The sequence below is a fragment of the Pleurodeles waltl genome, chromosome 1_2 (genome assembly GCF_031143425.1).
Source record: "Pleurodeles waltl isolate 20211129_DDA chromosome 1_2, aPleWal1.hap1.20221129, whole genome shotgun sequence".
Classification (NCBI taxonomy): Eukaryota; Metazoa; Chordata; class Amphibia; order Caudata; family Salamandridae; genus Pleurodeles; species Pleurodeles waltl.
In genome coordinates, this window is record NC_090437.1 from 1,230,185,630 (window position 1) to 1,230,208,260 (window position 22,631).

The 22,631-nt window shown below is 42.9% G+C and overlaps 1 protein-coding gene across 1 annotated transcript in view; it reads left to right on the forward strand.

The window, feature by feature from the left end:
• Positions 1 to 22,631, forward strand: part of PTCD3 (pentatricopeptide repeat domain 3) — a 181,814-nt gene that overhangs the window by 153,622 nt on the left and 5,561 nt on the right. The window contains exons 18-23 of the mRNA XM_069204302.1: positions 3,373 to 3,451; positions 3,542 to 3,632; positions 11,341 to 11,426; positions 13,252 to 13,400; positions 15,360 to 15,401; positions 17,936 to 18,094. Of these exons, the coding sequence (XP_069060403.1) occupies positions 3,373 to 3,451; positions 3,542 to 3,632; positions 11,341 to 11,426; positions 13,252 to 13,400; positions 15,360 to 15,401; positions 17,936 to 18,094 (606 nt within the window). The remainder of the gene's footprint in view (positions 1 to 3,372; positions 3,452 to 3,541; positions 3,633 to 11,340; positions 11,427 to 13,251; positions 13,401 to 15,359; positions 15,402 to 17,935; positions 18,095 to 22,631) is intronic.

A 22,631-nucleotide genomic window follows, 5' to 3' on the forward strand; every position in this document is an offset into this window, starting at 1 on the left:
ATGCTCATCCTGCTTCTCTACGGATGTGCAGGTGACTCTTCTGAATCAAATCGCACAGGAAGTATCTCCAGTTTGTGGTGGGATTGCAGCATTATCAGTTTGCGGTCCTCCCGTTTGGTCTTACTTCAGCACCTCGAGTCTTCACAAAGGTGATGGCGGTGGTAGCGGCTGAGCTCAGAAGAAGGGGGATATCGGTGTTTCCCTATCTGGACGATTGGTTGATCAAAGCCAAGACTCCAGAGCTCGTGCAGTGTCACCTGCAGTCGACAACTCAGTTGTTCGACCAGGGTTTTTCAATCAATATGCCCAAATCTCACCTGGAGCCCTCTCAACGCCTCCTGTTCATAGGGGCAGTACTGGACACGACATTGAGTCGGGCCTTTCCTCCGCCCCAGCGGGTTCAGGACATTCAGGCGTTGATTCCGATGTTTTGAAATGGAGCGGTAGTTCCAGTCCTCAAGGTCCTTCGTCTGCTGGGTCTGTTTGCTTCTTGCATACTGCTGGTCACGCTGGCACATGAGGGCCCTTCAGTGGTGCGTCCGCAGGCAGTGGTTTCAACACAAAGGGGATCTCGAAGATTCGATCACGATCACCAGAGACACTGCAGTGGATCTTCAGTGGTGGGCAGCGATCAGCAACCTGTCGCAAGGAAGGCCGTTCTTGCTGCCTCCGTCGGTGGCCACAGTTGTAACGGATGCTTCCACTCTAGGGTGGGGAGCTCATCTGGGGGACCTGGAGGTCAAAAGCCTTTGGTCTCCAGTGGAACAGAAGTTTCACATCAATCTGTTGGAATTGCGGGCAGTACGTCTGGCTCTCAAGGCCTTTCTCCCTTCCATTTGCGGTCAGTCACTCCAGGTTCTGACGGAAAACACTACCGCGATGTGGTATATAAACAAGCAGGGAGGAGTGGGATCGTACCTTCTTTGCAGAGAAGCTCTTCGACTCTGGTCCTGGCTTCAGGACCACAAGATTTGCTTGGTAGCAAATCATTTGGCCGGAGCTCTGAATGTACGTGCGGATGTTCTCAGTCGACGCAGCTCGGTCGACCATGAGTGGTGTCTTCATCCGGATCTGGTTCTTTACATCTTCCAGATGTGGGGGTGTCCGCAGATAGATCTGTTTGCTACTCAGGAGAACGCGCAGTGCCCGTTATTATGCAGCCTCCAGTATCCGATGCAAGGAGCTTTGGGGGGTGCGTTTCAGATGTCCTGGAAGGGTCAGTTGCTTTACGCGTTTCCTCCCATACCCCTGATTCCTCGAGTTCTGAGGAAGATCCGCCAAGACTGGGCCCAGGTCATCTTCTTAGCCCCGGATTGGCCAAGAAGGGTGTGGTATACAGACCTTCTCCAACTCTCTCTGTGCCCTCCGCTCCGTCTCCCTTACAGGGTGGACCTCCTCTTTGAGGGGCAGATTCTACACCCCCACCTCCAGAGTCTGCACCTTCATGTCTGGAGATTGAACGGGGCAATCGGAGTGCTTTTTCTCTCCCACCGGAAGTGGTGGATGTTATTTTATCGGCCAGGCGACACTCCACCAAATCGATCTATGCAAATCGATGGGCTAAATTTGTACGTTGGTGTGGAGAGAGCCGAGTTGATCCCTTAAAGGCTCACTTGTCTGATATATTATCATTTGCTCTTTCCTTGGCACAGAAGGGTTGTGCAGTTGCCACAGTTAAGGGCTATTTATCAGCACTGTCGGCTATTCTGTGCCTCCCAGATCAACCTTCCTTGTTTAAATCTCCAATTGTTTTGAGGTTTGTTAAGGGGCTCACTAATAAGTTTCCGCCCTCTCCATTTCTTATGCCTCAGTGGGACCTTAATTTGGTATTAGCATTTCTGATGGTATCTCCATTTGAACCAATGCATTCTTGTGCTTTGCGTTTGTTGGTTCTTAAGACTGTATTCCTGGTAGCCATACCATCGGCCAGAAGAGTCAGTGAGCTTCAGGCTCTTAGTGTAGAGTCTCCATACCTTTCCTTCTTTAGAGACAAAGTGGTGTTAAGGACCAAGGCGGCTTTCCTCCCAAAGGTTGTTACACCCTTTCACCTGGGGCAGTCTATTACTCTCTCTTCCTTTTACCCTCCGCCTCATCCATCCAAGGAGGAAGAGAGGCTCCACCGACTGGATTCACGAAAAGCATTGAGCTTCTTTGTCGACAGGACGAGGGAGTTCAGGCAAGATGATCAGCTCTTCGTTGGATACGTGGGGAAGAGGAAAGGCAGCGCAGTCCACAGGAGAACGCTATCCAGGTGGGTCATTCTCTGTATTAAGCTCTGTTATTACTTAGCTAAGAAAGAACCACCTGTGGGGCTTCGTGCTCATTCCACCAGAGCTAAGGCTGCCTCTTCGGCTTTAGCTAGGGATGTTCCTGTGGTTGACATCTGCAAGGCGGCAACTTGGGCATCCCTCCATACATTTGTCAAACATTATTGTTTGGATTCTGAGGTTAGGAGGGATGGCCATTTTGCTCGCTCGGTGCTGCAGGATTTCTTGGTTTGACCATTCGGGCACCCGCCTCCAGAGGTAGTACTTCTTTGGGACTCTATTCTTTAGGTGAGGAATCCACAGGTAGGTGTATCCATCAGAAGAATAAGTTAGTTACCTTCGGTAACGCATGGTCCCACCCGCCTCCCCGTTGCCTGAATGGTTGTTCCACGAAATCCTTGGGTGAGCGCCAATTGTCTTAATATATATATATATATATATATATATATATATATATATATATGTGTGTGTGTGTGTGTATATATGTATTTCTTTCTCTGGCCTTGATAATTCAAGTACTCATGATTGATTTTGACTGACATATTTAATTTCTTATTATTTTTAGTGTAATAAATGTTGCGTTTTCACTTTTTTAGATGTGATTATGTTCTCTTCAAGGTCAAATTTTCACCTGTTCGCCTCTAAGGCACGTAAAAAATGGTGATAACTGACGTCTGCACGTCGACGAGGGCTTCTTATTGCCTAGATGACGTCATACGGCGTTGCGTGGAGTCGGGCTATTGTGACGTCATCGTTGATGTGCAGAGCTAGAAGAAATTTCCGTCGAAGCTGGCGCGAGGGGAGAATTCTTTAGGTGAGGAATCCACAGGTAGTTAATGTATCCACCAGAAAAAGCATTACCGAAGGTAAGTAACTTATTCTTTTGACACTTTCCCTACTGGCCACAAGCTGGTGATGTTCAAGCATTACGAGAGGACGTTACTTGGTGTAAGGAAGTGACTACAAAACCTGACAAACCCTTTTTCTGTTTTGTACTGTTCTGCGTGTATTTCACTTTAAAAAACATTGCAGGTTGCAAGTGTTAAAATAAACCTATAGTGTTGCACTATTCACTTACCTTATATTCACTTTTTATTTGTTTTAGTGGAAGGTTCTTTAATTTACTTTGCTTGATGGAGCATATCGATGTTGTGTTAAAGTGGTACCGGGAGCTGATACCTTCGGTAAGGAGAAGCTTGACTGCAACTGGGAATTGCTTGTTCTAAAGCCGCAGATATGCAGATAACAGTCTATGTACATGTTTTGTTCATTAGCTCTACTACCCGAATTCGAGGGGCATGCTGGATCTCCTTCAGGCTCTAGATACAGACAATCGTTTGGAGGTGATCCCCCAGATATGGAAAGGTGAGTAGTTTTCATTTGTCACTTCATGTGCCTTCCAATAATTTACTTGAAACAGTAGAAGAATTGGGTTCTGACTCCTAGATGACGTTTTCTGTTGAGCACACGTTTTACTGATTTTTGAAAGTTGCACGTATTTATCCTGTGGCCACTTCTGAGGTAGTAACTTGTTGGTTTTATGTCCTGGTGCTTTTGTTGCTCCCAAGTGGAAGCTGTGAAATTGATCTTGCAAGTTGAGATGACCTGGGGTACAAAATGATTGAATCACTATATCTGCCTCTGCAAAAGATTTCTTAAAATGTACATTCCTATTCCAGTCTTGTGACTGGTTTCATATTCAGACAGCCGCTGTCTACTGAACCTCAAGGAGGAAGGCTGCATAACCAGGCAAATTCATGAATGTGATATTTGAATCTGCAGTCTGCTCCCTCCAGATTGTGGATTTACTTTAAAAAATGCCTTTGCCTTCCTATTTAAACTGTCTGAGATTTGAAACTGAGGTTGAAGTGCACTTTAAAGACAAGAGGCAGAGTCATTGTTGGCATGCAAGTGGGTAGTACATGGGTTAGTTAGCAATGGGTGCACCCATAACAAAGGATAGATTAGGAAGTGGAGTTGGGCTTCACCCTCAGTGTGTAGGGGTTGAAATTCTAGATACCTTTGCAAACATCTGTTAACCTGCCCGGTTTTATTCTTCCTGGCTTGCTTTTTGGGCTTTTTCAAGTGAACTGTAAAATCTGTGAAACTACTGTGGTACACTAGAAAAGTACACTTATTTGCTAGAAAAGCTAGTATAACAATTTACCCTCTCCCATATGGACATTAGCTGCTACCTCATGAGAAGGTGCCCTTTTTGTGCCTGGTGACCCCACCTTTTAGATTGACTCTGCTGGGTTTGTGACTGTGCACTGGAATACTGCTGTCCAGGCCCCAGTGCATGTGCTGAAACCATAACATGTCAAAATTGGTTTATAACCTGATTAGCACAATTGACCATGCTATAAGGCCAAAGTATAGGGTATTGAAATACACCCCTATAATGAAAAGTTAAATGGCACAGGTGAACTGCGGCACCTATTTTAGCAGTCCTCTACAGCGTCAATGAAAACATGGCTTCTAGCCTACCATTTGTAGCTTGCCAACAGCAGTTTGAACACTGCTTCACAAATCACCCCTTAGTCAGGTAGAGTAACCCTGACTGTAAATATTTGATAAGACACTCCCTCAGGACACTTTGCTGCCCGCAAGGTTAGGGTGTCTTTAAATTTAAGAGTGGAGGGCAAGATGGCCGATAGGCCTCACCAGTGAGCAGCTGTTTGTGGTCCCCGGAGAAATCCTGCCTGTTAACGCATGTTGATGGGCCTCTTGTGGATGATGGAGCTGGGGGTCAGCTGCCGCCCACACTCCATTTCCACCTGTAACCACCTTTTTCCTCTTCCTCGGAAGCCCACGTGTTGGGGCTGCGTGCGCCTCGGTGCTCAGCCAACAGCGCAGTCAATCCTACACAATGCGGACCCTGATCGTCACCTGTGGTTGTCGCCTGCAGTGTTAGGCGACCTGCACTGTGGGTACCAGTGCCGCCGCTGACATGCGACCAGGCTGGGCCCTTCTCCCCCTTCTTTACTGGCCACCTGTGACAATGGCTGCCTGCGGTGGCGGAGGACCTGACTGGGCATAGTCGTGGGACCTTGCATTCACTGTGAGGGCGGCCCAGGGTGGCCGCGCCCCATAGTGGTGCTGCTACTCGGGGATGCCACTGAATGGACTCGCATTTAGGAGATGTGGGCTTAGGGGGGCACCAACCTCTCCATCGACAGGAGACACGTGCCAGGGTACAGGGCGCCCATCCCCAACGTTTTGTTTGTGCGAGACCAATGCAATGAGAGGAAGGATGGATCTTCACGAACTGGTCTGCGTACTCTCAGAGAAGATAATGATTTACACCATGCCTCTTTGTCACCATTCATGCCTCATTAAACAGAAGCGGAAATACACTGGTGGGCATATATCTACAAAATCTCTTTAAGAATGGCAGGATGATAATGCTGTGTAGGGAATGGCTGCTCAAGAACGTCTGTAGCCTTTCTTAATACAGAATGGAAAGAATCCATTTCAAGCGGAGCAGGACCTGGAGAAGGACCTATGTCTGTTTTGGGAGGTGTTGAGAATACTTACCTCACGAATAGCCAGATTATCAGGAGGAGGATCATGAGTTTCATCTCTGAGTCCATAGCCAAATGGATGGACTTCCAAGGCTGTCCTCATGAAATTTACGTTCCTCTAGTAGATGAGAAGCTTTCCTACCAAACCTGTCTTTTAATATTCGGCATTGTCTCCAGAGCAGGCTGTGGTGCCAGTAGTGGTGTCGTAAGAGGCGCTGGGTCTGAGAGGACTTCAAGTGGAGAGTTTATTGCGGCACCGAGTTCGACATCAGGACGAGCATCTGCACGGATATAGGAGTGTTAGGCACTGGCAACGACATGTCTGTCGGTGATCTCTGACGCATCCATCAGAAACATATGATCCAGTTACTGAAGCTACAAAGGAATTACATTGCCTAATGGTGCAGGGTAGAATTACTTTACAAGTTTGCACCAATGTGCATGAAGCCATCTATGCTAACAACTTTGCCTTTATTTCACACATTCTTCCGGTAGTGCGCTTTACAAATCCCTGATTGATAGATTGCACAGATGCCTTGCACTTTCTACAATCGTATTTTAATGTGTATACCTTTCTGAAGCTGGTGCTTAGGACAAGGAAATTGCTTGGATAATCTCCTGCATAGTGTTGAGCACTTTGCGTGCTTTGGCTTTAGATTGATACCAGCCTTCAAATCTTTGTAGCCCAGAAATGTTTGTCATTGCCGTAATGTACTACATTCAAGCTGTTTCTAGTATTTTCGTGGGATACGGTGTAACGTGACACACAACCTCCTTATCTTCGTGGTTCAGTCTTGCACCCAGAAGCCCTAGGCAGGTCTTTAAATTGGATGTTGTCGTCTGCATTGTTTTCGGAGATTGTGCTTGATCCGCACTTTGATTTTTATCTCTACTCTGAGGACTTTTTATGAGTGTGTACTGTTTTATTGCATGCTATTATATTTGTTTGTATTTTACTTTTGTGGGCTATACCAATTTGGCCCAATAAAGTTGATTTGATTGATTAAATGACAAAACAATATTACAATTTGCGTTTTTTTGTTGTTGTTTTTTTTCCTATTGCCTTTTAAGGAGACAATTCATTGCCATTCATTTTTCATTTGTTATTTTTTTTACTCGATCAAGGGAAAACAATCATTTTCACACTCCATTCTAATCGTGAGAGCAGTGAATTAAAAGTTATCGGGTGTTAAAATTAATATAGTAAAAATAATTACTTGTAAATAAGACTTCCATAAAAAAGATTTGGCTCTAGCCGGATAATCTACCAGCGTTGGTAACCAAATGGACATATTGTGTTAGTGGATTACCAGGATAAATGTCAGATTAAAATCAAAAGGGGACCAACCAAGGACTTTGAGTGGCACGGATGCCTACGGGTCTGAGACCATAAAATTTAAACTGAGTTTGAAATTTGTCGTTGTCAGGCTCTATATTCTCGTCCTTAACCAGTAAAAACAAAAAATGATTTCTTAACATCAATATGTAAAAACTTACTGTAAAACTATTAAGGTAATTCATGCCAATAAGGATTCCCCTGTTTACATTTGAGTTTCCCAGCTACATAATGGCTTCACAGAAAACTTTGGTGTTTGGTATCAAACACCTCATATTAATAACAGGTTTCTGACCCCTGCAGGTGAGAGCCCTCGCTCTCGGAGGCTAGAAACAATTCCTCTGAGAAAGGAAGGTGTTCAGTCCTCCCCCAGCAGGATGGCTAGTGATTTAACTTACCAAGGACAAGGACTTCAAAGTCCTTGCCGCCTTTAATAAGCGACCTCGGCATCCCCCAGACCTACAGGATGCCACCCACTGCCCTGAGGCCCATTTAGCACCAGGGTAGATGGTAAATGAGCTATCCTAGGAGGTGTGGAGTACATCCAGGTCAGAGACACCCCTAAGGTGTGATGCCTGATTACCCCACTCTAAGGAAATTCCACCATCTTGGGGCTGGCATAATTAGGAACTCTGGGACAGGGTTATGCCCACTTCCAACATAAAGTGGTCATAGGGGTGTAGTGACCCCAAGGGTAAGTAGCCCATTGGCTACTACCCTTCACTCCCCTTAACACTCCTATATTTAGTATATAGGCGGTCCCCTGACACCATGATTTCAGATTCTAAGAAAAAGGACACAGAAGAACCACGAAAAGCAAGAACCGAGGAACAGCAACTGATTTGGATCCAATCCTGCTGGCCTGCGTGCTGTCCTCGACAATTGTGCCAAAGTGGACTTATCCTGCAGCTGATCTGCCTCCAAAAGCTTGGGCGGACTGGCAGCACTTCAAGGAACTACCAGCATCTCCCATGGAGTAGTAGAGCTTCTCCCTGCAGGCACCTACGAAGAACTGTGAAAGTCTTGTATCATGGATAACCCGACAACCAAAAGCACCACTGCACCCAAGCCCCGCAGCTCAAATCAAAATGGGCCAACCGTTCCAACGAGGTCCTGAACCCCTCCAGAGCTGAACCCCACCTAGGGTTTGGCCAGATTAGTCCCTCAGTCGCTGCCAGCAGCCTAATTTGTGCAGGAACCAAGAACTTTGAGGACTCTTCACGATGCGACCCCGCTGGGAAAAAGGGCCACTACACACGCGCCACACAGCCTGAGTTGCTGTGGACCGACAGTGGCCCTGTGTGCCTAAGACCCTTGACACCTGAGCCTCCCTTTGGGTTCAGCCGAACTGGTCACCCAGTCCCCACTTCCAGCCTCTTTTCCCCAGGACTCTTTCACATTAAAGTGGTTCCCGGAGTGACCTATTGGTGCTGCCTTGGACATTGCCCCATCCTTACCTTAACTCCAGAAGAACAGTCCCATAAGTTGTTGCCAAGTACCTGTATGCAGCATATGTTTCTTTCCCACAGGATAACATTAGAGCACCTGATGCTGAAAAGCACCTCTGCACTCTGATGCCCCAGATCCACCCAAGGTGACCTGTTGGTGTGCATTGACCTTGCCCCATACTTACCCTAACTCCAGAATAACAGTCCTGTAAGTCGTTGCCAAGTACCCATATGCAATATGTGCTTCTTTTCCCATAGGATAACATTACCGCATTAAAGTCAATGCAACTGTATTTGCTGTATACTTCAAAACAGCTAACTTATAAAGTACTTTCCCATTAGCGGAGTTCTTGGTGTTAAAAAACATGTTTTTTTTCTAAATTGGTGTAGAACACCTTATTGAGTGTGTTCATGTCATTTATTGACTTTGTATGCAGCAGATGTCTAACACTCCCTTTTGATTAGCCTAAGCTGCTCGAACAACTTACCACAAATAGAACACTTGGGATTTTTTAAGAAAGCCCTGTCCACTACTAAGGGGATACCTGGTCTCTTTACACAGCATACTTCTTTTTGGTATACTATATAAAGAGCCAGTTTCCTACAGTTCTATTTATACATATTGTTTATGAAGGTGAATTGCTGCGTTCCCTGCCTTTCAGATCACTTCCCATGTACACAAAGTGTGCCTCTCCACCAAAGGTTATGAAATGTTTTTTGATCCTTGATTTACCCATTGACGTTTCAGAAGTTGGATGGAGGTCTTTACTCCACTTAAGCACTCTAGGTCCCCTTTTGGATAACCAATGAATTGCTGTACGGTGCTTGGCTGATAGCAGATCAACCATTGAGGTTAAGTTGCATTTTCCTTGCAAGTGATTAGGTATAATACGTAATAGGCAGTATTGTATTGATATTTCAAGTCTAATGCTGTTACCACGTTAAGCCATTATACCACCTCCTCCCAGTACACCACCATCACCATCATCATCATCATCCCAAGCGTCCATCTCATATGCAGAAATGTACTGTCTTGCTTGTAACATCTTGGACAGGCAGAACTTCTATTAAAGTATATTCTTTTCAACCTTGTGGCTGCAAAGTACAAGTGGTGGATATAGTTAAGGTTTGTCAGTTTGAAGCTTTCATTACTTGTGATCTCTTGCACCTGAACGCAGGTCCTTGTCCACATCTGTTAAGGGGGTTAATAGGTCTCTATCCCAAGCTTGCCTAGTTTTCGTTGTTACTGTCCTCCTTTAATGCCTTATCAATGCTGAAGATGAGTCTCCTCCCCCCTCTGCCTTCTAGGATAACCGCCATAGTAAGGGAGGACTCCGGCATAGCCAGGAAGCCGGCCAGATTAATGAATTATTTAATACGATTGTGAACAACCTTTGCTGTTATGATGTACTTAGATAACCCTGAATGAGGTGGCTACTGATATAGTTTTGTCTGATAGAGCACTAGTGTACTGCTGATAATTTTTGCTAGTAGCTCAAGATGCTTTTCATTAATCATAAGTAGCTATTTTTGTACAGGAATGAAGAGACCACTGCTCTTACCACAACTCGCCACACCACATTTCTGGAGGCAAAACTGAGTCCCCAACAGTCACACCTTCCTAGCCAGAGGACATAGGCCCAGTAAGCTAGGGATAGTATAGGATTCCAGTCATGGCACGCGTCACATCCAGCAGAAGAGTTTGGGTGCAAGGTTTGGGTTGATCCTCAAGTATTTCCCACCCCTGGAGAAAGTTATTCCAGTGCTTCTCCTGTGTTAAATCTTGACCAATTAGCAAGTGACCATAGAAGCAAAAAGCTTAGCTTTTGAATAAGAGAAACCAATTTGAAATATTTTCCAATAAAACACGTCTATTATTATAGAATCATATTGACATTTTATGTTGTGTTTGGAGTACTGGAAAACAACCCCTGTAGGTTTCTATAAAAAAAGTGCATTTGATCAAATGTTTCTAAACTGAAACATTTCCTTCCAGAATTGATTTATAAAAACAAATCAACAGAAACTAACTTTCATTCTAAAATTAAGAAAGGCATGCCGTATTTTTCATTCAACTCAACAAGCTTGCTATATTACCCAGGTGCCACCATATTGGCTTTGCCATTTTTGATTGAAAAGATTCTCACAAATGTCCTTCACACTACTTTCACACATATATAATAATTTAACAGTTCCCTGTCACTACTAGCAGAATTCCCAAGCACATTGGCAAATATTAATTAAACTTCTTCCTAAACTAAAAAATTGTTGCACTGTAATGCAAGCTGTTGCAAATTAATAACGTAGCTAGTCTGGTGGTCTAGTGAGCATGTGTTCTGTAAACATGCTATTAGCTATCTCTGTTGTTGAAAATTGATAGCCCCGCAAAATATCAGCAGTCTGTCTTAAAACAGTGGCAGCAGTGACTGGCTTAGTTTCTTCTGCAGGCGCCGGCTGGTTGTGGTTCCGTAACCTTCATGTGGTAGGGAATTGAACAATGTTTATGCAAAATCTGTACCTAAACCTGCATCTCTAAGAGCATTCATTGCAATTGATGTATAGCTACATTCTTTACCACAGCAAATCTGCATCTCTTTCAGTATGGTTCCACATCTCCGCCATGTTGGTGTGCATGTTTTGTGTGCATCTACCTGCTGTCTGTGACTCCTACCAGATTTGTTCAGCAAGAGTGTCACTCCGTATGCTGTTGAATGTAACTATGTTGATCTGGGAATTAATTACTTTTTTGTTTTCTTTTTCATTAGACATCAAGCAAATTGGCCACAGTAACAAAAGCGATTTAGTGGAAGAAGTGTTGGCACTGATGGCAAGGGACAGACATACTCCAGAGGTATGCATTTGTAGAGCTATGAACTTAGATATTCTCCTCGTCCCCCGTGATCTGCTGCCTCATGTCTGCCTCTAATAATTGCTTGAGGCCTAGCTGAACTAATTTATACTATTCTTACCACTATGTTAAGTCTGGTGAATAAATGTTTTCCATATTTAAATATTCCCTAAGGTATGTTTCTTGAAAGGGTAGTAATGATAACAATGTCCTTGGATGAGCGGAGGGCAGGCAAAATAAATCTTTGAAATAGTATAACTTTGCAAATGTACCTTTAAATATACTAGCTCTATAATGTTCTTAATAACCACCACCTTACAAAAGTGAGTATGTTATGTCCCTAAATTTTCCATTAGACAAATTTGCCCATGCTGTGACCCACATATCGGAGCTACTGCCAGTGTCAGACAGGAGAATAAAGTGGTATTATACACCTTCCCAGTAAATTAGTATGAACTAGTACCTCATCATCCTATTTTGTAGCCACACACATCCCCCTAAAGGTGTAGTTGCTAGGATCTGAAAAAATAAAATAAAAAATAAAGTAAAAATTGCACATTTGTGAATGCAGTTTACAAATCTAAGATTCTAAAACGTGGAGCAGGGGTAGGGACACCAGTTGAATCATGACAGTTGGTTTTGAATGTCTTTCTCCAAGCCACCTCTGGGAGTTCTAATGACATATGTACATCTGTGCCTAAATCAGAAAACTAATGCCAGCAGTTCTAATAAGCACAACCTGTTCTTTTTGCCTGAAGATATGTGGGATGTCGGAAGCTTAATGTCATGCACATTTTTATTTGTATGTCTTTTGGCTGCAAGAATTGTTACCTTTCTAAACAGCTTTTGTCCAACATATTACACGGTTATGGGACAATTTATTGTATTTCGAACTTTGAAACACCAGCTCCACTTTGAGTAGCATGTATTTTGCACCATGACTGAACTGAATTGGGTGTTTTTGGCTTATCCTCTGCTGCACTCTATAGTGTTCTTTATGAAGATAGAGCTTGCAAAATGCATTAAAATTTGGAAGTACATAGCTTCAAAACACTTCATTGACATTTTGTTGTACCTACAGTGAATTATCGTCTTCTTTAATTAACGTCTGGACATATGATTTGAGTTTTGTGTGAAAAATGACTGACAGGAAGCAGTCATTGCAGCTGATTTTAGAAGTAAATTCTCTCATTATACTGAAAATGTAAAATGTTTCAGGGCGCTTGTGTGATGAAGATTTTTCTTCCTTAATGTTTCCTTTTACCAATTAAATTTGGGATTTGGAGAGTTTGCTTAACTCCTCCACTGCAGAGATCAAAGGAATATGATCCACGTGTACTAAAGAATTTTGTGGTTGAACACCCTCCAGTTCCCAAAAATCGCATGGTTTAAGGCCGCAGAATTACATATCAGGATTTACTAAATGCCTTTTGTGAATCGGAACAGGCTTTCTGAATAACAAGTGGTTTGCAACTCATTCCACATTGTAATTTGGAAAGAACTTGAAAGAGGCAAATCTTTCTAACTGTAAATCGCAATAAGACTTGTCAATGGTTTCTGACTTTAATTGCTTGTCTCAACCCTCCCTCACCCTAACTTATTTGTGCACCTCTGGTACCACAAAATCATACGGGTCTCAAATAGTGCACACTTTGTGACCAGTCTCTTTGTACATCTGCCCTTTTGATCTGTAGATTTTGGGAACACCCTGGATATAGACAGCAACTCAAAGCCACTTTGCCAACATGGCACATTGTTTCTATATAGATCTTAATTATTTTAATCACTGAATGCACAGTCTGATTATTGTAACCTTTCCAAAATTAAGATCCAGGCGGCATTTGCTGATACTGCTCTTGATATAAAAGCTGCATATGAGATCAGAGACAAGAGGCGAGCGCCGATGGAATGGACAAACAGCAGTTTGGCCAGTACTGCCACTTTGCTTTCAAGGGCTGGAAGAACAGAGGACGCTTGGTAAGCTAAATTTCAGTTTATTTTACTGGCTGCAAAAGTTAGAAATAAGCTGCTTCAGATAGATGCTAATCAGAAAAGGCATTTATTTCGATTTAAAACAGTTGTTCCCTCTATGAAGATGTCTATGGTCTTTCTAATTAAGCAATGTGGTTGGGAAGGAACCATTGCCTTCATGGGTTCTGGTGTATACCATCACACTGTTTTTTATTTCCAGAGACTTGAATATTACCATGTGGATTAAGCATGTAGTGGGTCAAATAGGTCTAATTGCAATGCACAAATATAGAGCTGCTTAACCAGATTGGGCATCTCTTTAGTATCTAAGTACCTTGTTCAGTAACTAGGGATACAAGTCAGTAATGACTGAGAGGTGTTTGCGTTATGGCCTGTGTGCTGGTTAATGTGAGGCAACACAAATCTATGTAATTTGCAGTGTAAACGTGCGGCAACACAAACCTGTCATTTGCAGTTTAAGGTTTGGGATAACGGGATGACCTTCTTCAGGCCCAATTGCAAGTCCCAGCCCTGCTGCTTTTTGGGTCAGTTGCATGAGAAAGGGAGGTTCTAATATTTTCTGAGAGCCTTGGCTACTATGCAGAGTTAAGTTCTTAGTGTGTGAGTATTATGCTCTTAAAGATAGCCAAGCGTGGCCTGACGTCCTTAAGGAGCCTGAGGAACATGTCCTGGATACGGTGTTAAAGTTGTTGTGAAATAGAAGTGCATAGCTTGGAAGTGCAGATTGTGGACTTTGACAGTTACCGAGGCTATCAGACTGACCTTAGACTCTCCTTGAAATACCGTGGGTTTGGACATGCGTCACTAAGGCCTTGTCTTGAAATGCTAGAGTTTTCATTAAATCCCAGAATGAAACATAGTACCCTGAACGTGTCTTCTGTGAGCTTGCCTATGGCTGAAGAGTAAGTTAATCACCAAATTGTTGGCCTTGTGTATAGTTTAACTGAGAGATTAATTGCTAGGCGATGAAGGCAACTGTGATTTCACATACTTGCAAAACAGACTAGGTATATCTTCTGCAACCGACAGGGATCTTTGAGCTGTCTGGTGGGTGCAGCTCTTGTGATCTCCAGTAACTCGATCTAATTAATCCATCACTTCAATATGAACGTCTGTTCTTATCAAAGTGTATTATTTGTACTGGTTACTTCAACATTGATGAATTGAGAAGATTCAGTGACCACATTGTTGGATTCATGTGTACGCAACCTCATCCTGAATGGTGGTAAATGTGAAGGACTGAATTACATTGCTAAAATCAAAATCTTTTGAAAAAACGCAGTATCTAGGTTCACAGGTAAGTAGAGATTTCTGTTCCTTCCCAGATGTCTGCCACAAAACTATGCTTTGCTGACATATACTCTACAAGACAAGCACTGGTTCAGAGGAAGAGAGCAGATGTTAGTGCCCTCTTCCTGTTCAATTGAAATTGTTTGCAGACCCAAAAAATTCAATGAAGCTACTGAAGTTCCTCAAACCTCAGAGGTAGAGCAGAATGAACGATACATTACTACTTAAGCAAAAAAAAAAAAAGGTATAATGATTGGCTTACATTGGGTGAAATGTAGCGTGAAGTGTTAGGCAGAGAGAACATGTAGTAATATGTGAATATGTATATGTCTATGAATTGTATTACAAATGGTTGCAGGCGTTTGCCTAGCAGGAAATGTACTGTATTTGTCTAATCCCCCACAAGAACGAAATAAGGATTTTGCTACCAAAAGGCAGCATTGTTAAATCTTTATCATGGAACATTCAGATTACCATGTAATGGGGTTTCAGAGTACACACTTCACCAGCTGATGTACACAGTAGCTCTTTGAATCTGTCGACTGTCTTTAATACTGTATCAAGGGTTTTTGATCATTTGATACATTTCATCCATGCACATGTACATTTTTTCCGCATTAGAATTTTACGCAATACACCTTTTGTCTTCAACAGGAAAACACTGGAACTCTTCAAAAAATTAAATAGAATACCCAGGTACGTTTATGGCTATTTTTGTATATTTCATTTATTTTAGACATTGTAGAGTGCTTAATACCCTCATGCTCATCCTCGCAAATCGTTATTTTAAATTACAAATCCAGTTGGAGTAGTTCTATTTTTACTTGGCGTAACTGTGTGGTTATTAAAGTCTATGAGCAAGAGGTTACATAGGCTTTAAAGTGAGGACATCCAAGAGGTCTGCTGTTGTGCAGGTTGCTGCTGTGTAGATTGCTGCTGTTACAGTGTAAGTGAAGAGGACATGTAACTCAGGTAGAGTTGTAATGAGTTCTGATCTACCCGGGAGTCAGTGGCGGCCTCTGTGGAAGTCTGTCGGCAAGGAATTTCCCAACAATAATTTGATCCTTATTAAAGCTGGTTTTCAGAAAGGCTGGCATATAGTTAGCAGGGCTTTGCAGGTAATGGTAGAGATTTTTTTTAAAAGTAAGTCTTCAAAACAGCCCTTTCTGGTCCTTGTTCACTTCTAAGATCTAAATACATCCCTGCTGAGACAGAACAAGGAGCTGGAGCAGCCAAGGGGGAATTGGAGCAGCTAATGGCAATAAAAAAAGCCAGTTCTCACCTTTCTGATAAGAAACTTTAGCACCCAGCGCTATGAAACTCCCTTCCTGCAGGCATTGAAGATTTGTCGAACTCCCAAATAACAAGCACTAAAACAGATTGCATGTACACACCTAATTCAAATAAAAAGGGCGGTATAACAAGTAACAGTAGTTAGTAGGTCATGTTGCTTCCAAATCAATGCTTTTGGCAATTGACGCCTGTGCAGCATAAAGTAGATTTTTTTTTTTTTTTTTTTTTTTTTTTTTTTTGTAGATTAATCAGTCGGTTTGCTGTCAAAGTATGCTGTGAGATTTTTGTGTATGGCATGAGTTATTTGGTTATCAAAAATGTACATGGTAACACAGCAGGTGGCAAAGGCATATGAATACAGGCTGAGTCCTGGTAAGAGAATTATTAGTGCAAGGAAATAATAATTGTTTCCAGCGAAGGCATTTGAGTGGCGGCCTTTTATTGTCCTTTTATATCTTGTGGAAGCGCCTTATTGTATTTAGAAAGTGATTTATATCACCTGTTATCACATTGAAGTAGGTGGGACCCTTTGACCAGACGCATCAGGATTTGACATTGCATTGCTAGGTAACTGGAGAGAGCAAAGGCTTATCTGAATGAGGTGGTATTTAGAGCTGCATGTTGCAGATTGACTGTTTCTGTCATATTCTATGGTGGATTAAGAAATGGAATGTGTACACCTGAGTTTGGCAAGTAAATTGGATTACCCACACACTGCTTGGTGGGAACTGGAAGTGAGAAACTTCTTTGTTTGGCCTGGAAGTGATTTTTTTACTTAGAATTTCTACTGTTAACATACAGAATGGGTAAGAATTTACTTTTGCTCATTTAAGGCACATGGAAGGGAACTAATTAGCACCCATGTAACTGGCATCAGTTATTAAAATGTAAGCACACTATAAATACCAGTCAGATTTACACAACTACCTCTGTTTTGGTGGAAAAGGAATTGAGTAGGAAGCATGTGTCCCAGTGAGAAATCTTGTTATAGAGCATGCACAATATTAATGTTAAAACAAAAACTGTCCAGAATAATTATTTTGTCGGCACATTATTTTCTTACATGTGTGAGTAAAATAAAACAAGCAACATACACTCCTGGTGTGATTCAAAGGTGTTACTTTATTTTTATTTTTTTCTTTCAGAAGGCTTTCTCAGTAGTGCCGAATTTCCATACTCTCGATACGTGACAAAGAGAAATGCAGACTTGTATATATATATTTTTTAATACTTTCATGATGCCTTCTGCACATCAGCGGTGTGCTGCCATCTTTCACTAAAATGGCTTATAGTCCAGAAGGCATGTTAGTTATAAAATTGACTTGCAAAAATCAAACGTTAAAGAAATGTGCGGGTGATTAATACTGGATCTTTATATTTTGTTAGTTTTATGTTATTGTACTGTGCGGATGGCAGATTGCATTTAGTCCACCTGGAGTTTGGGATAGGTGTGCACATGGACGTGGCTACTGTGTGGTAGCAAGAACATAGCAAGTATGTTTGGGCCCCCACACATACACTTGCCCAACCTCTGTTGCTCGCTCCATGCCGTGTGAGTGTCTGGATGTTCCCGACAACTACAGATTTTCATTAGTTTCACTGTTCCTCTGGAATACTTTCTTAGTGCTGGTATTTTATCATCAAACACTTGCTGCTGAACTAAAGTTCAAAATCCTACCTTGTGAACAAGTGGTGCCTCTCATCAGTCCAACAGTACAATTCCATACTTTTTAACGATAATAGAGAAATTGAGACCCATGCACTCTAACATCATTATTTTTTTGTTTTTACAGTTTCATTGTAATGTAATTAAGTTCTTTTTGTGAGCACACCAATAAAAAAAAATCCTGTATTTGTTGTTTGTGTGTGAACACAACTACGTTGGAAATGTTTACTCTTGATAGATTGTATTCAAACCTGTTTTTTCTGTTTTTCAGCAATGAAGTGATGGTTGAGTTTTTGAACTGCACAAAGCAGAGTGGTAACAAGGAGCAAGCAGTTAAGCTTGTTCAGCTGGCAGCCAACTTTGGTTTGCAATCTGCAGGGACCCTGGCGGAGAAAGTAATGCAAGATTTCTCTCTCTCTGAGGAACAAAGGTAAGCCCCACTTGCTAGTGTTGTACAGGTTTGCAAGATTTGCTGTTGGCGATTGAACTAAAACAATAGAATATTCCAACTGAGAAAGAATGTTTGCAGTGCGAGGACTTGTTAAGAGGTCTTGTGTTTGATAGTTCAATCCATGTAAATGACTCCCATATTGACTATAAATAATTCCGTTTAGCAGTGTCTGTTCTACATCCTTGTGAGTTGCATCTTAAAGTTGGGCTTCTTTTGTCAATATGCTTAACAGTTTCCTTAGCTTTCACTGCAAAGGCTCCAAACACATCATAATCTTTACCCATGTATCAAGCTCTATAATAAATTGCCTTTTTTTTAACCGAGTGCGATAATTTCCTTCCATGGGTAGCATGCAGGAAAGTTTTTTTCTGCTCTTTTACATGATAACTTCAGGTTGGGGAATTCTGCTTTGTTAGACACGATAATGGGGGCCAGAAGTTGAACATTTGGAGTTTGGGTGCTTGAAGTAGAGAAAGTTTAATAAAAAATAAATTAAAAAAATTGCACTTTGTTGGCGGATTTTTTAAATGGCAGATTAGGAAATACAGTCGAACAGAAAGCTGATATTGCAGATCATGGACACATCATCAATATGTATTAGTCCTGTTGCTCGTAGGAGAAAGGAACATGAACCTATACAGGAACTAAACATTTTTGATGGCTATAAAAGCTAGAATCTCTGCTGGGGAACACTGAGTGTGGTGCTACATGTGACAATGAGTGAAATGCAGGAGGAACTGATGTCATTGCACTGCTGGAGCTGTGCTGGCTCTGACTGTGGCACAAGAGTAAGTGGAATGAAATACTAAGAAAGCATGCAGTTTAGCATTGTGAGGATAGAAAGCAATGGTGAAGCAGGCTGTTGAACCAGGGACCTCTTATAAGGGGGAAATAGGCTCTGAAGCTGAGCTTACATCCATGTCTTTGTTGTGTAGTGTAAAATAGCTGTTAGATGGGGTGAACTTGACCTGTGAAGAGCAGTTGTTACTGTCAGATCTTACCTGAGGTGGGTTCACCTGAAAAACAGATAAACAGCCAAGATACATACTTAAAATGCCTGGATCTCATTAAGTTGTCATCTTTCAAGTCCCTTTTGCTGTACCCACTCCAACTAGACAAGATTAAAATTGTCCAGATCGCAGCACAGACTCTTTTCTTTACCAATACAGAAACACAGTCAAAAAGACTACAGGATTTTAACCACTAGAAACGCTTATCAGCTCATAACTCTATATAACTCTTAATGAAATGCCACCAAACTAACAGTAGTGCAGCGTTTAACATTGGAGTGGGTGAGACAGAGGTGGGTTTAGGCACCGGTGATGCAGGTACACACAAAACAAGAAAAGGAACTGAATGACAGACAGATGCTGGAAGTGGGGATAATGTCCTTATCATTTGCAGAGGTAATAATGAGATATGACCTCCTGTTACTAGGGCTAGAGTAGATGGAAATAAGTGTCATCGCTCCCCAAAACTGGCCATGCAAACAAGGGTCACCCCTAAGTCACGTTTAGCATATTTTATCGATGCCAAGAGTCTCTGTGCTCCAGTCATTGGTGACTAGAGGTACAGTAACCAGTTTTGAGGCAGGTCACAGCTTAAATGTTCTAGGTGCCAGTTAAGTTTCCAACTGGTCTCACGCTTTGGCAATTGCATGGGACATATGTAAAGGTTCAGCACACCTCTTGTCTCCATCGTGTGTTACATATGTTTATGGATTCTTAATGCAGATTATGAATTGTGTTTGACCTTTTCCAATATACACTCACTGAGTGCTGGGTCTTTATCAGTTCTCACTGAGAACTTGGTGTTGGGTTTAGGGGCAAGAAAACTAAGATATTTATGGAAGCATAACTGCTATTTAAATAGTTCAGTATGCTAATTGGTTTGTTGTGGAATCTCGGTTCATAAACGTTTCCGGCTAACACTATAGTCTACACAGAAAGGCCTTTTTGTAGCATTTGTTGCTAGTTACAAATGCTTTGCATATTCCTATTATCTAGTGTTGGGCTTGGACGTTTGCAAGTTGTTTTGTTTCAATGAAAGTCTTCTGACTCACAAGATGCTCGTTCACTCCTCCCATATTTGGCAATGCGCATGGGAACTGACTCCATGCTAGATTGTTTTTTTGACCATCGGGCTTGGGCATGTATTACCGGGAATGTGAGTTTTGACGCATTCTTCACACTTCTGCTGGAGCCCACATGAATTTGATTCTGATCCCCAGGAAATGTCTTACCCGTTTGCTTCCTTCTCAACTACAACCTCTGGAGACCAGCTAAGGCATCTGCTTCCGACCTTAGGGCTGCAACACCCCCTCCCCCCAAATTTCCATCCTCCCACCCTCCCAGGCTTCAACAAATACTCAGAGAATGTATTCGGGTGATGGAATGGACACCAGTGCCACCCCGAATGTTGTTGGTTCTATCCCCCACGGTGCCTAATATCTGCCCCTTTCACAAACCATGTGCCAGGCTCCCTTATCTTCCATTTGAAAACCTATAGAGGAGAAAGAAGGTGGGCACATGAAAAAGATGTAGTGGCAAGTCTGCAACAACACCCTCAACATCTTCAACGAAGAAGCCTAGCTCAATGTTGAGGAAGGAGAGGATGCTGGACCCTGGACTCTTGAGCATTTTCTCACTATCAGCAATTACTTAGACCAGAGGTGGTCTTTTCCTTCAACTCAGACCAGGAGGTAGAGAAACAAGATGTTTCCTTTGCCAGCCTCCAGCCCTTGAATGAATTCCTCTGCAAGGGTGGCGTGTATGGTAGGCGCAGACTCCAAGCTTTCGAGGAGGAGGTAGAAAAAAAATATGTAAGCCTTCTCCCAGCGACCTGGCCTACATCAGGTATCATGTCTCAGCAGACTCCATTGTCGCCCATACAGTAGAGAGAGGGCTTGTGATCAGCTGATGTGTGATGCTCCCCTGCCCTAGAAGGAGAACAAGGAGCTGGGCGCTGTTGGTAAGATGGTAGAGGTAGGGAGCACTATCCACTGGAAGATAGCCAACTCAGTCGGCTGCATCCTCCACTATGACAGGGCCCAGTGGGACTAGATGCAAAAGCTAGTTAAGCATCTTTCAGAGGAATCCAAAAAGAGGGAGAATAATATAGTCACAGAGGGAAAAACGATCTCCAAAGCCACACTCTGCTGTACCTTCGAAGCAATGGAGACACCACATCCCAGGGCATCAATACCAGTGTCCTCATCAGATGAAATTCCTGGCTCCATATCTCGGGCTTCAAGCTGGAGATGCAGGAACACCTGCTGAACCTGCATTTCTGTCTGTTCGGCCTGCAGGTTGATCAGATGTTAGAAAACCTCAAAATTAAACACACACCCCTTCCAAAAAAAACAAATAACCCTATGGAATATGAAGGTGCCTTTCCATCACTTAGGGGATCGTTTTGAAAGCAACAAAATAGGAAGGCTCCAAAGCTGCCTTACTGGACTCTACCCCCTCATACCAGAAGCAGCAACAATCGTATCACCAGCAGGCGGCTCAAGGGAACATACGTGGTGCCGACAGGGGCAGCAGTTACACAGGCAGAGGAAAATGTGGCTCTGGCAAAGGGGCCTCCCCCCTCAAAATGTGGACTTCTTTTCTCTCCACGCCAGTCACTCAACACAGTCAAGTGGACACTGCAGGATTCCTTCCGTATTGGTAGGAAATCACATCAGACAAGTAGGTGTTAGTAGTGGTTCACACAGATGCTGCCTAGAACTTCTTGCACCCCCTCATAATCCCACCTACACCCTCAGCAGTAACCATATTGCTCTTCTGAAGGACAAGGTACAAGTGCTCCTCCAAATAGAGGCCCCAGAGCCAGTGCCTTCTCACCTGCAGGGTAAGAAGCTTTACTCTCTTTACGTTCTCATCCCCAAGAAGGACTGCTCCCTCAGGCCCCTTGTGGACCTCAGGATCCTAAATCGCTGCACCCTCTGCATGATTCTATCCCTCTGCTTCAACAAGGTGATTATATGACAAAATTAGATCTCAGGGGCACTTACTTAACATCTGTATCCGTCCAACTCACCGGCATTATCTTTGCTTCCTGGTAAGTGGGCATCACTATTAATTCACAGTACTTCCCTTCGGAGTCACTACTCAAGAGTCTTCCAAAAGTGCCTAGTGGTAGTAACCACCCACCTGAGCAGCGGGGCATCCATGTTTTCCCCTACCCTGATGACTGGCTAATATAGAGCGCAGGCAAACGCCACTGCATAGCAAATACTCCAGTTGTCATCTTACTGCTACCCAGCCTCAGGTTCATTATAAATGTCACGAAATCCCATATTCAACCCCTTCAAGCCTAACCCTTTTAGGGTCAGTACAAAACTTATTTATATGTAAACGCCTATCCAGTCCACAAAGGGTGCTGACCTTCTGGTGTAGTATTTCTTTTTCAGCCAAATCGTCAGCTTTCAGTCAGATATGTTATGCGTTTACTGGGAATGATGGCTTCATGCATCGTCATATGCCCGGCTCCACATGAATCCACCACACAA